The sequence below is a fragment of the Zalophus californianus genome, chromosome 16 (genome assembly GCF_009762305.2).
Source record: "Zalophus californianus isolate mZalCal1 chromosome 16, mZalCal1.pri.v2, whole genome shotgun sequence".
Lineage (NCBI taxonomy): Eukaryota > Metazoa > Chordata > Mammalia > Carnivora > Otariidae > Zalophus > Zalophus californianus.
In genome coordinates this window covers 2,787,465-2,800,539 of record NC_045610.1, presented here as the reverse complement: position 1 = coordinate 2,800,539, position 13,075 = coordinate 2,787,465, and the positions used below count along the sequence as shown (strand labels likewise).

Sequence of the window (13,075 nt, the reverse complement as noted above, 5' to 3'; positions counted from 1 at the left end):
CTCCTTCCCCAACGTGGACGTGCAGGGGAGCCAGAGGTTCTCTCTGGTTCGGCGGTGGGGGTGAACTAAGGACCAGCAGGCCCCAGGGTGGGCCCCTCCATCTTCCCTCCCACGCTGCTGCTCCAGAATTGTAGCCGGAGGGGGTGTCATCCTGCTCCGGAAGGCCCATTGTTTCCCTCCCCGGCCTGGCAACACCGAGTTCCTCCAAGCTGGGGTCAGAGAACGGGCTCGGGTCCCCAAGGGGAGCAGGGCAGGCGACAGAGGCCGGGCCCTCTCCACTCTGTTGAGGGGGGAGGTGACTTTAGGGTCAGGGACAGAGCTCTAGGGTCTGGCCAGGAAGAACGGGCTACCGCGATAAGGGAAAGCCCCCGGGCGGCCGAAGGATGCGCTCTCGCGCCCCCGCCCCTCCGCCCAGTGTTGTTTCCTGCTCCTGGGCACAGGGCAGGCGTGACAGGAATTGTGCCATCCCTCTGTTCACAGGATTCCAGGAAACGCATTCAGTTCATTCTTTATTGATGTGTGGTCACTCCTTCTTCTCCAACCTCGCGCCCCCCCCCCCCCCCCAGCCCGTAAATACTAGAGGAGCTGCACCAGGAAAGGAGGACACGCGGTTCGGTTGTCCTGAGGGAGGGGGAGGGGAGGATCGAGTGGTGGGGGTGTCTGCAGGGTCCAGCCCAGATGTCCAGGATTCAGATCTAGGTAGGAGGAGGAAAGTGGGTTTTCCGGGGTGTGGTGGGTTTCCGCCAGCTTTGGTCCACGGATGCTTCGGTTCCCCCGAGGGGATGCTGGACCCTGGCTTCGGCGGGGGCGGGGTAGGTCGGGAGACCCCCGGGCTTCAAGTCCTCGGGCCGACTGGGAGTGGGGGCAGTCGTCAGGGTGGTTTTTGACTCGAGGGTCCTCAGACCCAGACCTTTCCTGATGTGGGAGCGGCCTGGGACCCCGGTGAGGCCCGGGTTTGCCGCGGCAGCGGGGCGCGCCGGCGCCGGTAGAGGGCTCGGCTGTAGGGCACGAGGCAGTCGGCCAGGCGGAGGCGCAGGCAAAGGCGGCGGTAGCTGGCCAGGGCCAGCACGAGCAGCGGCACGAGGAGCAGGAATCCGGTGACCAGCAGGGCCGTGAAGCCCGGGTCCCGCAGGTGCGCGGTGCAAGGGGGGGCCTGGGAGCGCAGGAACTGTGGGAGGAGACCCGGCGTCAGGCCCCCACCAGGCCGGACAGCCCCGGAAGGGCGGCGTGGCCCGCAGACCCCCACCGCCACCCTCCCCGCGAAGGGCCGCGCTCACCTGGGAGTGGCAGAGGAAGCCGAAGCCTAGCATGGTGACAGCGGGTAGCAGGATGGTCCCCAGCACCAGCGCCAGCAGGAGGAGGTTGAAGGCAGCCACCAGCAGATTCTGGGCCGTGACCAGCACAGCGCAGGCCCAGCAGTCCAGGGGGTCCCGGGGCTCCGGGCCGCCGCCGCCGCTCCCGCCGGGAGCCGTTCGCTGCGCCCCGGGGACATCCGCCATGGCCTGCCTGGCTCCCGCCCGCCTGGGCCGCGGCCCTTATAGCCCTCTTTCCTGCCCCTCCCCCGGCCCAGCCTCTCCCCACCCCCCCCTTATCCTGGAATGCGGCTCCAGGATTAGGCACCCCCCCACCCCGAGGAGCGGACCAGCGCTCTTGGACATTCCACAGGCGCCTCGGGGAGGGGCTCGCCCCGCCGGGGTCTGCGCAGTCGGGGCAGCCCTCCTCCCCGCGCGCGCCCCGCGAGCACCAGCACGTTACCAAAGCCGGATGTTTTTCTCTGATTTTATTTTTCATATTAATATTCTCACACAAAAATCACCGAAAATAGGGGTAGGGTTGGGAAGACCCCTCTGCCCCTGGGGCAGAGAGACAGTGCAGTGCGAGGGGGCGGGGCTGTAAACCCCCCAGCCCTCCGCAGCCCCAGCGTGGGAGAGAAAATCCACCGACGAAACAAAAATAAAGCCCCAGAGAAACTCATCCCGGGGTGTCCCTGCCCCAGTGAGGCCCTGGCCCTGGGCTGGTTCACGCTTAAAAAGAAAAGGGGAGGCGGTGGGGGGGGCGGGGTGTGAGGGGAAGGTCCGTGTTTTTAAAATTGGCCGGGGCTGGGAAGGACGGGGTTCCTTTTCCTCATAGTTCTTTCTTTAAAACTTTAAATTTTTTTTATTTATTATTATTATTATTTTATTTTTTTACAAAATACCATTTCAGTTCCCACTTCTTCCCCTACAGTACAGGAGTCGCTCACCCTCAGGCGGGGTCGGGGTCGGGTCGGGAGTGGGGGCCTGGTCCGAGAAAGTGCAGGACGTCGGGGAGGGGAGCGGGTTTGAGCACCATGAGAACCCGGCTGGAGCCGCGGGCGGACGGGCGGAGACGGACGGGGCCGGCCCCGGACACACACTGGGGCGCAGGGAGAGCCCGGCGGCGGGGCGGTCCCCGGAGGGGCGGGCGGGATGGCTTGGGGGAGGGGGGTGCGGGAGGTCGGGTTTTCCCAAAAATGAATAAATAGAGGTGAGTGGGACTGTTATAAATTAAAAACCAAAAAACAAAACAAAACAAAAAAAACCCAGAAAATACAAATCATAACCAAGTGAAGAAACAGAGACATGTACAGGGGTCACAGCTAGCGCTGGAAGTAAAAAAGGAGGTTCTGGGGGAGGGGTAAAGCCCATAGAAGAATCTCATGAAAACCTCGGCTGCCGTAACGTCTATGTACATACACGAGCCGCGTGCATCTGCGCCGGGCGGGCGGGCGGCTGGCAGGCGTGAGGGAACCCGTATGTGACCCCCGCCGCCGCCGGAGCCTGGTCCTTGTGTCTGTTGCTAGAAGGCCAAAGTCGGTGAGGGGAGGCGCTGGTGGGCGAGGGGCTGCCAGCCCCCTCCCCCGTCTCCCATTTTTTTTCCTTTTTTCCTCTTATTTGTTAAAAAAAAATTTTTTTTTTTAATAAATTAAGTGAAGGGGAGCTGCCAATGGGGTGGAAGGGCTGGGCCCGACCCCCTTCCCGGCCAGAGGCGGGACCTAGGTCCAGCCCAGGCGTGTGCTGGTGGCCCCGCGGCGCCCTGCGGGCGGGCGGGGCGTCCGGCCTCATCGCGACGTGCTGGCGGGGGCCTGCGGGGAGAAAGCGGGCGCCGGGGCTCAGCGGCGGGAGCGCCCCGGGGGGCCCCGCCCCCCACCCCCCCCACCGCCCCCGCCCGCCCGGGCCTCACCAGCGTGAAGGCGTCGTAGGCCTGCGCCAGCTCCTCCGTGCGGTACTGCTCCAGCACCACCACGCCCTGCAGGCCGGCGCTGCGCCGCCGCGCGCACGCCTCGCAGTGCACCAGGTACGTGTTGCGGCTGCCGTTCTCGCTCGTCACGAACAGGATGTTGAACACCTCCACCTGGGGCCCAGAGCAGGGGGCCGTCAGCGGGAGGGCAGTCCCGGGGACGGGGGGGCGGGGGGCAGGCGGGAGGCAGGAGGCGGGCCCACTCACGTCGCACTCGTTGCAGTAGTAGGCGGGCTCGTCCTTGACCCGGCCCTGGTAGGCGATCTTCTTGCCGGCGCGCACTAGGCTCTCGCGTTGCACCTGGCAGTGCTTCATGGACTGCAGGAGGCAGAACCTGCGCGCGGTGGGGCGAGGGGCCGGTGAGACCGGGCGGGGGGAGGGCCCATCCCCGCTCCAGGCCGGGTCACAGTCCCTGACCTGGGCATGTCACAGTTGACATTTCATGTGGCTTTTGTCCACTTGGACCAGAGAAAAAGAAAGCGCCTGGGAGCGGAACCCCTATCGGCCGCCCCAGCGCACCAACAGCGCGGGGCCCCGGCGGGGGAGGGGGGGGCGGGGGCCCGCAAGCGGGGAGAAGCAGGTGGAAAACCGGGCGGAATCAAACAGGAAGCCCAAGAGCGGGGCCAGGTCGGGTGGAGATGGGCTGCTTCCCAAATGGGGCCCTCACTTGATCATCTTGAACAAGTCCGGGTCGCTGATTTTGACCGTGCGAGCCACGTTCCAGGACACGTGAATCATGGGCACAATGGATTTGACGTTCTTCACCTCGTTCCACTCGTATCGTTCCAGGGCCAGCTGGTACTGATAGGCTGCGGGCCAGAGGGGGGCACTGAGGATGCCCGGCCATCCCGGACCACGGCGGCGGGGGGTGGGGTGGGGGGGGAGATGGGGGCTGGCCCGTCCCTCACAGCGGGCTGCGCTCCCGCCCGGCGCCCCCCTCCCCGCTGGGCTCACTCGCCGCGGGCCCCACCCTCTCACCGGTGAGGGGCCCCACGTTCCAGGCGATGTTGTTGCACCAGCCGGTGGCCTGCACCCAGTGCACGGTGCCCGCGTTAATCCACACGAGGTCTCCGGGGCGCTGCACGAAGCGGTACACAGGGATATTGGAAGCATAGAGGTCGTCCAGGATTGGCCACCAGGAACCAGTCAGGTAGTCCACGCCGTGCCTGCGGGGGGGCCACAGGGTCAGAGGGAAGTCCGAGGACCCGGGGCCGGGCCGGGCCTGCGGGGGAGGGGCATGGGGGGGCGCCAGGGCGGCGCGCACCGGTCGCAGAAGGCGCTGATGGTCTCCCAGTAGTGCTCGTGCACCGCGAACCACTCGCAGTCGCCAGGGCCAATGTTGATGTTGACGGAGCAGAAGTTGTTGTTCTCCTGATGGCCTGCAGGGGGAGACAGAGAACGGCGTGTCTGGCCGGAGCCGAGCCGCGCTCCGCGCCCGGCCCGCCCTCGCGCCTTCATTGGCTGGCGGAGGAGCGCCGGCGGCAGCCCCGCCCCCCCCCCGCCCGCGCGCGCCCCGTCCAGGAGCGCACCTGGCGTTCGGCTGCCGGGGACCTTCATGTACAGCTGCACCGTGTTCATGCCCAGGATGGTGTGGCCCACGTGGCTCAGCATGTTGCCCGTGGATGTGACCCGCATGAAGGCGGGCAGCTTCAGCAGCTCCTGCAGCTGGGGCTTCCACCTGCGGCGGCGAGGGTGCAACAGAAGTGAGAGGCTACCCACCCCCCAACTCTGCCCGCCCGGTGGCGCTCCGGCCCCGTCCCGCCGGTCCCGCTGACCTCTTGGCGTCAGACAGGTCGATGTTGGTGCCAAACTTGATGATGTGATGGTTCTTCGGGTCCGGCGCGCTGCTGCCGAGGCAAAGAGCGCGGGTTGGTGGAGAGGCACCAAGAAAGGAAGGAGTCAGGAAGGGGAGGGCCAAACAAGACGTACGTGGGAGGGGTTCCTGTGGTGCTGTCGGGCTCCTCGGACTCCTCGTCTTCGCTCTCCTTCTCCTCCTGCTTGGCCACAGCGGGGGGGGAGGGGGGGGCAGGCCTGGGTCAGCGCCCGCCACGGAGCGCGCCTCTCCCCGCCCCCCGGACACACAGCGGATCCCGAGCCCCTGCGCCTGACCAGGGGCGCGCCTCTCACCTGGAGGGACTCCTGGAAGGACGAAGCCTGGTACTGCGCATACTTGGCAATGGTGGTGTGGGAACGGGAGCTCTCGCAGGGCCAGATCTGCCGCGTGCCCGTCAGATCCCAGTTCTCGTCCGACGGCTGCTGCACCTGCGTGCGCACCTCCACCGCGTGCTCGCCGCTCGCCTCCACCAGCGTCTTGGTGGAGAAGAGGCCCAAGTCTGCAAGGGAGGACCGAGCAGGGCGTCGGGGCAGGGGCAGAGGGCAGGGAGTGAGGGCCTTGTGACTCCCTCATCCTCTGGCGCAGGGGCGGCCCGGGGCGGGGGGGGGGGGGGGGGGGAGGTGACAAGCCCAGCCCCACCGGCAGCTGGCAAGGTCCCAGGGCCTGGCCGTCAAGCAGGGTCGCCCCCAACCCCGTCTCCCACTGCTGCTCTGAGCCGGGGCCCCTCCATCAACGTCCTCGCGTGCGCATGGGGCCACAGGTGCACAGCACGAATGGAAGTTTCCACAAGCGTTCATCGGATCCAAGGAGATTTAGTGATGTGAAAGCCTAGAATGTGCTTCAAAGAACTCAGTGGCGAGAAGGGAGGCTATGTGGGGACAGAGGATGCTTGGGTATAGAGGAAACATGGTTGAGTTTTATGTTTCTAAGTGGTTTCCCTTCCTACGTACGTCCCCTTGTCTGAAATTCTGCACGATGAAGAGCTGGAAAAGGGAAAACCCCAGACCATGGGCTGGCTGAGGCTGTGTGTAATCTGTACCCTCACCCTAATCAACCAAAAAAAGCCAAAGTGATTCTAACCAGGTCCTGAGATACTTCCCCTTTGCCCACTGCCGGAGACACACAGATGGGAGAAAAGCCCGAGACCGGTGGACCCATCACTCAAGAGCCCTCCTCAGAGACGGCCCACATATGACTGAGGAGAGCTCGTGAGAGCCACTGCCCGGGGTCTCCAAGTACGCGGGCCCTCAGAGGCCTCCTCCCCACACGCCCCTGCTCTCCACACTCACTGAGTCGCAGGGAGCCCGCCAGGCCCCGGATCACGGTGATGGGATTTCGAGGGTCCGTACAGAACTGCAGCAGCACTGGCGAGAAGGCATCCCGTTTGCTCTCCAGCTGCGGGAGGAGCAGGAGAGAGGGGTGAAAGCCCCGTCACGGGCTCAGAGCAACGCCGCCAGCCCCCAGGCGGGTCTGAGAAGCCGATGGTAGGGGTGGCACACATACATAGATGCTGGGGGTGGGCGGGTTGAGTTTTTCGCGGGGCAGCTTCTCCTCAGTGTTGATCTTCGGTTTCACAGACTGGGCTGGGGAAAGGTAGGACTCTCGAAACTTCCCTTTCACCTTGGCATTCCTGTGGGGAGGGCAGAGAGGCAAGGGCAGGAGCATCAGGGTGACAGAGCGGGGGGACTGGGAGGGGTGGGAAGGGTGGAGGCCTCCGGGGTGCCTGCCCCCGACTTACTTGCTGGCACGCACGACGTCAGCGGCGCAGTGGCTGATGGTGAGGTCTGCCATGCGCAGCCTCCGCTCTTCCACCTCAGAGGCAATAAAGGTCTCCTTGTCGCCACTCTCTACCTTGATAAGACGGATCTTCAGCTCCTTGGGGGGCCCTTCACTAAGTGAGCGCAGCTTCAACATGTCAGCCCGGCTGACACCTGGTGGCCCTGGGGCTTCCTCCCGGACCTTCTTCCCAGGCCCGGTAGCTGAGGGGGGCGTGGGCTGGGCAGAGGGCGCAGGAGCTGGTGGGGGGGCCGGAGCGGTGGGTGGCTTGGCCTTGGAGGCCCCGCCAAGATCGGGCCGGGCCTTCTCGCGCCCCTGGATCTCCTCGCTCTGCAGGTCCAGGTTGCCCAGCACCCGGCGGCTCTTTTCTTTGGGGGCCTTGGCCTTGGTCTTTGCCCTGCCCTCTCGGGGCCGCCGACCCACGCTGTCCTTACAGGCCCGCCTGTGCCGCCGATGCTCCTTCTGGTGCTCCTTCTGCCGCCGCTTGCCGCTGCCTGGTCCTGCTGCCGCCCCTGCCCCGCCACTCTCCTCCCGGGCCTGGGCGGGAGGCAGCAGTCGCTCGGTCCCACTGTCCGCCAGGCCCGCCGTGTCCGCCAGGCCTGCCGTGTCCACCGGGCCCGCCGGGTCTGTGGCGCTCCGGCCCACCCGCTCCACGAGGGTCTCACAAGCCCGACTGATCTCTTCTAGCACCTCAGACTCAGACCGAGCAGGGGGCAGAGGCAGGGGTGGGGGCGGCGGGGCGGGGGTCATGGGGCCCGGGGCTGGCTCTTCGCCCGCCCTGCGCTCCCGGGCCCAGGGCCCGCCTGAGGTAGAGAACTGAGATGACGAGGAAGCGGAGGGCTGCGGGGAGCCCTGGGCGCTGGGGGCCGCTGAGGGGGGCGGCGGGGCGGTAGCACCTGACGGGGGACCGGGGGAATACTGAGTGGCGGCCAAGGGCCCGGGCCGGGTGGCAACAGCCGCTCCAGTGCCCCGGTAACAGTACTTCTGTCCCTCCAGCACGGAGGCCAAGGATTTGAGCAGGCTGGCCGGACTGGCTGCTGGGGGGAGCGGCGGTGGGGGCGGCGGGGGCGGTGGCGGGAACTTTGCTAGAGGCGGCGGGGGCGGCAGGGCTGGTGGTGGCTTCTTCTCCTCTCCCTGGGCGGCGGTGGCAGCCGTGGCCGTGGCGGCGGCCGGGGCTGTGTCACTGGGGAACGGAGGCTGCAGAGATGGGAAGGGCTCCTTCAGGGGGGGCGGGGGGCCCACGCCTGCCCCCTGTTGTTGCTGCTCCTCCTCCTTGCGAATGGATTCGTCCAGCATCTTCATGATGTTGGCCAGCCCGTCAGGGAGGATCTTGAATTCAGCTGGCTCCTCAAACTGGTCCTCCAGCGGGGTAGGGGGAAAATCGAAGAGCCGCGGGCCTCGGGCAGGCAGCTCCCCAGCCCTGGGCGGCGCAGGCTGGGGGGCTTTATTCAGGGGGCCTGGGGTCGGCCCCGGCCCCACCTCGGGGGTCTTTGGGAAGGAGACCCTGGGCCGAGGGCTCTCCGGGCGCCTGAAGCTTCCTGAGGTATTTTGGTGGCAGGAGGAGGGAGGAGCTGGAGGCAGGGCAAGAGTCAAGGAGGCAAGAGGTGGGTCCTGGGGGCTCAGAGTGGGGCTGGGGGGCCGGGGAAGGGGGTCCAAACTTCTGGCCAGATAGGGAGGCGGGGGGAAGGACACAGGCCCCGTGGGGCTGCTGCTGTGGCTGCCATGGTTGCTGCTGCTGGTGGCTGGGGGGGCGGGAGGGGTGTGCGAATCCTGAGTGCCCACAGAAAAGCGGGGAGCCGGAGGCCCCAAGAAGCCCTCGCGGTGGGGGAGGGGTGGTGGGGGAGGGCGGGGGCGTCCCTCAGCCCCCAAGAAGAGCTCCTCTAAGATCTCCCCGTCCTCGCGGGCTGCCCGGCAGGCCGGGCCCTTCAGCCAGGCAGGGGGCGGTGGGGGGCGCAGGAGGCGGGGACAGGGCGGTGGAGGAGGTGAGGGCGGGCCGGGCGGCAGGGACAGGTGAGGAGTGGCAGCGGGAGCCGCCAGGAACGGTTTCCGACTGCTGTGTGCCGAGGGCCCCAGGCGGCCTTGGTGAGAGGAGACGTCCAGCGCGGGAGTTTGGTAATGGTCAGCGCCGGGCTGCAGGCGGAGGATGGGGGGGCGGGCCGGTGAGAGGACTGCTGCGCCCCCCCCTCCCCCACCCCCACCCAGCCCACCCCCCTCCGCCCACCACCGGCACGCACGATGCCTGGGCTCGGCTCTGCGCCCCGGAGACCGGTGTTGCTGCTGCTACTGCTGCTGGTGGTGGTGCCGGGGAGGCCGGGGGGCCGGGAAGGGGCGTAAGGCACGCAGGCGGTGGTTGCTGCTGGTGAAACGCTGGAGTCCATCCGCGACCTCTGAACTCTGCTCTCTCTAAGGTCACTTCCGGGGGGACGGGTGGCAGGCGGGCAGCCATGGCTCTCTGCTCCTGGAGGGCGGGGGCCGGGGCCTGGGGGTGCGGCCGGGACCAGCCGGTGGCCAGGGGGGTGCGCGGTGTAGGCCGGAGCTGGGTGCGGATACGGGTGGGGCAGCGGGTGCCGCTGCTCCTGTGCAGAGGAGGCCGCAAGTCAGGGACCTGAGAGGCCCGGGAGTCGGGGACACGGGAAGGCCGCAGGGACATGGGAGGGGGCCGCGAGTCGGGGACGGGGGAAGGCCACAGGGACGTGGGAGGGCCACAAGTCGGGGACACAGGAGGGCCGCAGGGATGTGGGAGGGCCGCGAGTCGGGGACGCGGGAGGCCGCGGCCTCGCACCCGGACGGCAGGGGCAACGGACAGGAGCTCACCTGGCGCTCCGGGGGTGCCGAACCCTTGCGCTCGGGGCCCCAGACATCTCCATGCAGGGTACTCCACAGCCCTGGCTTGCTCAGCTGAAATGGAGGGCTGGTGGCTAGGCCGGGCAGGGGTGGGGGGGGCGGCGGGGGCGGCGGCGGGGGCGGCGGCGGCGGCAGTGGGGGTGGAGGCAGCGGCAGCCCTGGAGGAAGGCCGGTCTAGAAGGAAAGACAGTGTGAGACCCGGCTCTGTGCCCCAGTCCTGCCCTCGGGCTGCGTGCCTGCCCACAAGCAACCATACCTGCTCAGAGCTGCACCCTCTCCTGCGCTTGCCTCCAGGGCTCATGCCCTCATCCCCCGAGGGGCCCGACAGCGCGGCCGGAGGCACAGGCTGGACCACTGGGGGTTCAGCGGCTCGCTTCACTGGGGGACCTCCCCGCTTGGCCCCGTAGTTCCGCTTGTGCTGAAGACAAAAAGGGGAGAGGGAATGACACAGCTGCAGAGCTGGCCTGGGCTAGCCTCCCCAGCCCAGCCGGCCCCGGTCTCCCCAGTCTCACCTCGAGGTGCAGCAAGTTCCACACTTGCTCCAGGGGGGGCAGGACCTTGGCTCGGTGCTGGCAGGAGCCGGCATGAAAGTTCCAGAACTGGGCCTGGGGGCAGAAGCGGACATTAAGATGAAGGTACTGAGCCAGGAGGCACAATCCTGGGCCCCCAGGGCCTGCTTCATCCCACCTGCTGTAGTCGCCCGATGCGGGGTCCCAACTCAGCCAAGCTTCCTCCGTATCGAAGGGCGCTGTGGTAGCAGCGAATGGCCTCCTCACTGTCATGCTCCGACTCGTACAGCTGCCCGAGCTGCTCCCACAGCCCTGGCTGGGCCGGCTCTCGGAGCAATGCCTGCACACAGCCATGCAGGGATTCCAGCTTCCCATGGAGGGGTCTCGGGGTGGGGGTCCTACAGAGCAGAAGGGGTTGCGGGGGTCGAGGGTCAGGCTTGGGGGACCTCTTCCCAGGCCCGAGACTTACCTCCCACCCTCAGCACCTTTGAATCCTTACTCACCCTGGAGCATAATACGGTTTGTTAGGGTGCCCAGAGCTACTGCCATGTGAAGGGGGCAGGGGAGCAGAGAGTGGGGGCTGCCCGATGCTGGCAGAGCACCTAGAGAGAGAAGAGGTCTGTTAACATAGAGCAATTTAAGCAGTCCTATCCCTACCTAGGAAGGAGGGGACTGAGAGGCTGAGAAAGAGCAGCCAAGGACTGCGCTGAGGTCCACAGAATGGCAGAAACCCAGAAAGTGACACAGAGATTGAGGAGTCGAAGGAATGGGAAGAGGGTTGCCTGGAGACAGAGAGAGAGGCCCCAAGTTCTCACCTGCCTCCAGGCAGCCATGCGCTACGAGGAGGGGGATGGGGCGGGCAGGAGCTCCAGGCCCCAGCACAGCTCAAGCCCCCAAGGGCAAAGGCTTCCCGTGCAGCGCGGGCCCCTGGAGGGTCCACTGCCCGATGCATCCAGCCTGAGCCAGGGAGAAGAGATTACGGTCTCAGTGGGGGCGCAGCCGGAGCCAGCAGTGTGCACACCGCCAGCCCGGCCCCGGTCTTTCCCTTACCAGGTCAGCAGTGGCCCCAGGAGCCCTGGAGATCGGGCACGGCCCCCTGCCCCAGCTCTCTGGGGCGACGGTCCCGCTCCAGCCGCTCTGACAGGAGTGCCCACTGCCCCCAGACGGCCACCCAGGGCCCTTCACAGCCAACTCTACAGAGGGGAGGAGAAGGAGTGAGGGGAGCTGGCCAGCACACAGCTGAGGCCCAGGGGCTGGGCCGGGCGGTCATCTGCACTGGGCGCCCAGCCCCGGCTTTCCCTGAGGGGAGGCCCAGGAGGGCGGCGAGGCGCCGGGACGCGCGGCAGGGAGCGGGGCCGGCAGCTCGCGCTCGGGAGCCACTGGGGCGGACGCGCAGCGCGGCGGCGGCTTACCCGGCCTCCGTGGGAGCGTCCTCTCACTGCGTCGGCGAGCTCCTGAGATCTGGCCAATCACAGCACTTCCTCTCTCCCCAGAAAGCCAATCATCACCCGTGTCTCCGCCTCAGTAACAGCCTGGCCGGGACCAATGAGAGCGAGGTGAGCCCGGCCGGCAGCGGCCGGGGGAGGAGGGGCGGCGGAGCCGGTCAGACGGGCTCGGCCTGGGGTGACCCCGGGGTGACCCCGTGGCTCCCACCGAGGGTCTCCATCTCGGAGCCGGCGCTCGGGCCGGCGGCGCGGGCGGGGCCCGGGACCCTGGCGGGTGAAGGCGGCGAGTCGCACGCTCGGGCCGGCCTGGGGGATGGCGCTACCCTCAAGTCCCACGCACCCACAGAGCCACCGGTAGTCCCGGCAGGACCGCCCGAGGCGCCCCCCCGCCCCGCCGCCGTGAGACCGACTGACGGCAGCCGGACGCACCCCGCAGACAAAGGCGTCGCTCCCCTTCCTCACTTCACCTCCCACCCCGAGTGCCCCCTGGAACTGCTGGGGGCCGGCGGGTCACGGCGACTTCTCCGGTACCCAGACCCGCCCGCGCCGCCGGACCGCATCCCAAAGCACGGTCAAGCCCCCAGACTCATACCTAGTTCCTTGAGCTCCTCCACTTCCTCCGCCTCTCTCTAGATCTTCAATACCAACCGGCCCCCCAAACCAAAATCTCCCTTCAATCCCCCCAACTTCTGAGAAGTCGCGCACCGCGGTCCCGAGTGGCCCCTCTCGCGTGGCTCCCGTATCCTCTATGCCCTTCCCCGTCGGGGCCACGCGGTTCCCCACGGCCCACGTGGCCCCCGCCCCCCAAGGGAGGGGGGATTTCGGGGGTTGCCCGTGACGTGGCTACTTGCGCAGCGGAAGCGGCGTGTGTAAGTGTAAGGGGGGGGTCCTTCGGGAGGGAGGAGGGCGGGGCCCGACAGGCGGTGACATCACCCTTGTCCCACTCTCACCGCCCACTCCCTTAAAGAACCCAGAACCCGTTTCACTTCCTCCTTCAGCGCCCCCCCCCCCCCGCCCCTTCCCGTCTGTGCTGCCTCGACCCACGACGGGCGCCGCGCTCCCTTTCTGGGCACCTTCCCTTTGGGCCCAGTTCTTCCCCCCTCGCCTCTCTGAGCCCAGGATCCCCGTCCCCGCGCCTCTTCCTCGCCTACCCCACGTCCCCGCAGGTAGGGAGCCGGCTCCGCTCCCGGGATCGGTCCATTGAGAGTCTAGAGTACAAAGAGCTGCGAGAGGCGAGCGTAGAGTACAAAGCGGCGGGGGCGGGGCCAGCGCTCCAGCTGGAGCAAGCGCCGGGCAGGAAGCCGGGGGAGAGCGCGCGACGAGGGGCTGGGGGCGGCTGGAAAGTTCGCCTTCGCCGAGAGAAGTCTGCGCTATGGGGAAATTTCCACCCAGCCCGCAAGGGCAGGCGG

General features: G+C 67.4%; 2 protein-coding genes across 5 annotated transcripts; both read right to left on the bottom strand.

The window, feature by feature from the left end:
- Positions 1-99: 99 nt before the first annotated feature.
- TMEM88 (transmembrane protein 88) lies at positions 100-1,564 on the bottom strand. The gene is made up of 2 exons (XM_027625763.2): positions 1,278-1,564; positions 100-1,168 (listed from the first exon to the last, which is right to left on the bottom strand). The coding sequence occupies exons 1-2, from the start codon at positions 1,497-1,499 to the stop codon at positions 899-901; spliced, it is 492 nt and encodes a 163-aa protein (XP_027481564.1). The 5' UTR covers positions 1,500-1,564; the 3' UTR covers positions 100-898.
- A 151-nt stretch (positions 1,565-1,715) lies between these two features.
- On the bottom strand, positions 1,716-12,663 carry KDM6B (lysine demethylase 6B). Of its 4 annotated transcripts, none has more exons than XM_027625752.2 (23): positions 12,259-12,658; positions 11,634-11,753; positions 11,272-11,414; positions 11,037-11,178; positions 10,725-10,823; positions 10,400-10,619; positions 10,225-10,317; positions 9,969-10,130; positions 9,683-9,886; positions 9,103-9,444; positions 6,831-8,998; positions 6,596-6,722; positions 6,382-6,487; positions 5,386-5,591; positions 5,188-5,252; positions 5,034-5,105; positions 4,788-4,936; positions 4,523-4,637; positions 4,237-4,424; positions 3,926-4,067; positions 3,466-3,592; positions 3,202-3,372; positions 1,716-3,103 (listed from the first exon to the last, which is right to left on the bottom strand). In XM_027625752.2, exons 4-23 carry the CDS (start codon positions 11,171-11,173, stop codon positions 3,080-3,082), a joined length of 4,917 nt encoding a protein of 1,638 aa, XP_027481553.2. In that variant the 5' UTR covers positions 11,174-11,178; positions 11,272-11,414; positions 11,634-11,753; positions 12,259-12,658; the 3' UTR covers positions 1,716-3,079. The 4 variants fall into 4 exon arrangements, with proteins under 4 accessions (XP_027481553.2, XP_027481554.2, XP_027481555.2 ...); XM_027625753.2 differs by having other exon boundaries at positions 5,034-5,102; XM_027625754.2 differs by lacking the exons at positions 1,716-3,103; positions 3,202-3,372; positions 3,466-3,592; ... (1 more) ...; positions 4,237-4,424; positions 4,523-4,637 and having other exon boundaries at positions 4,795-4,936; positions 5,386-5,568; positions 12,259-12,663.
- Positions 12,664-13,075: the final 412 nt, after the last annotated feature.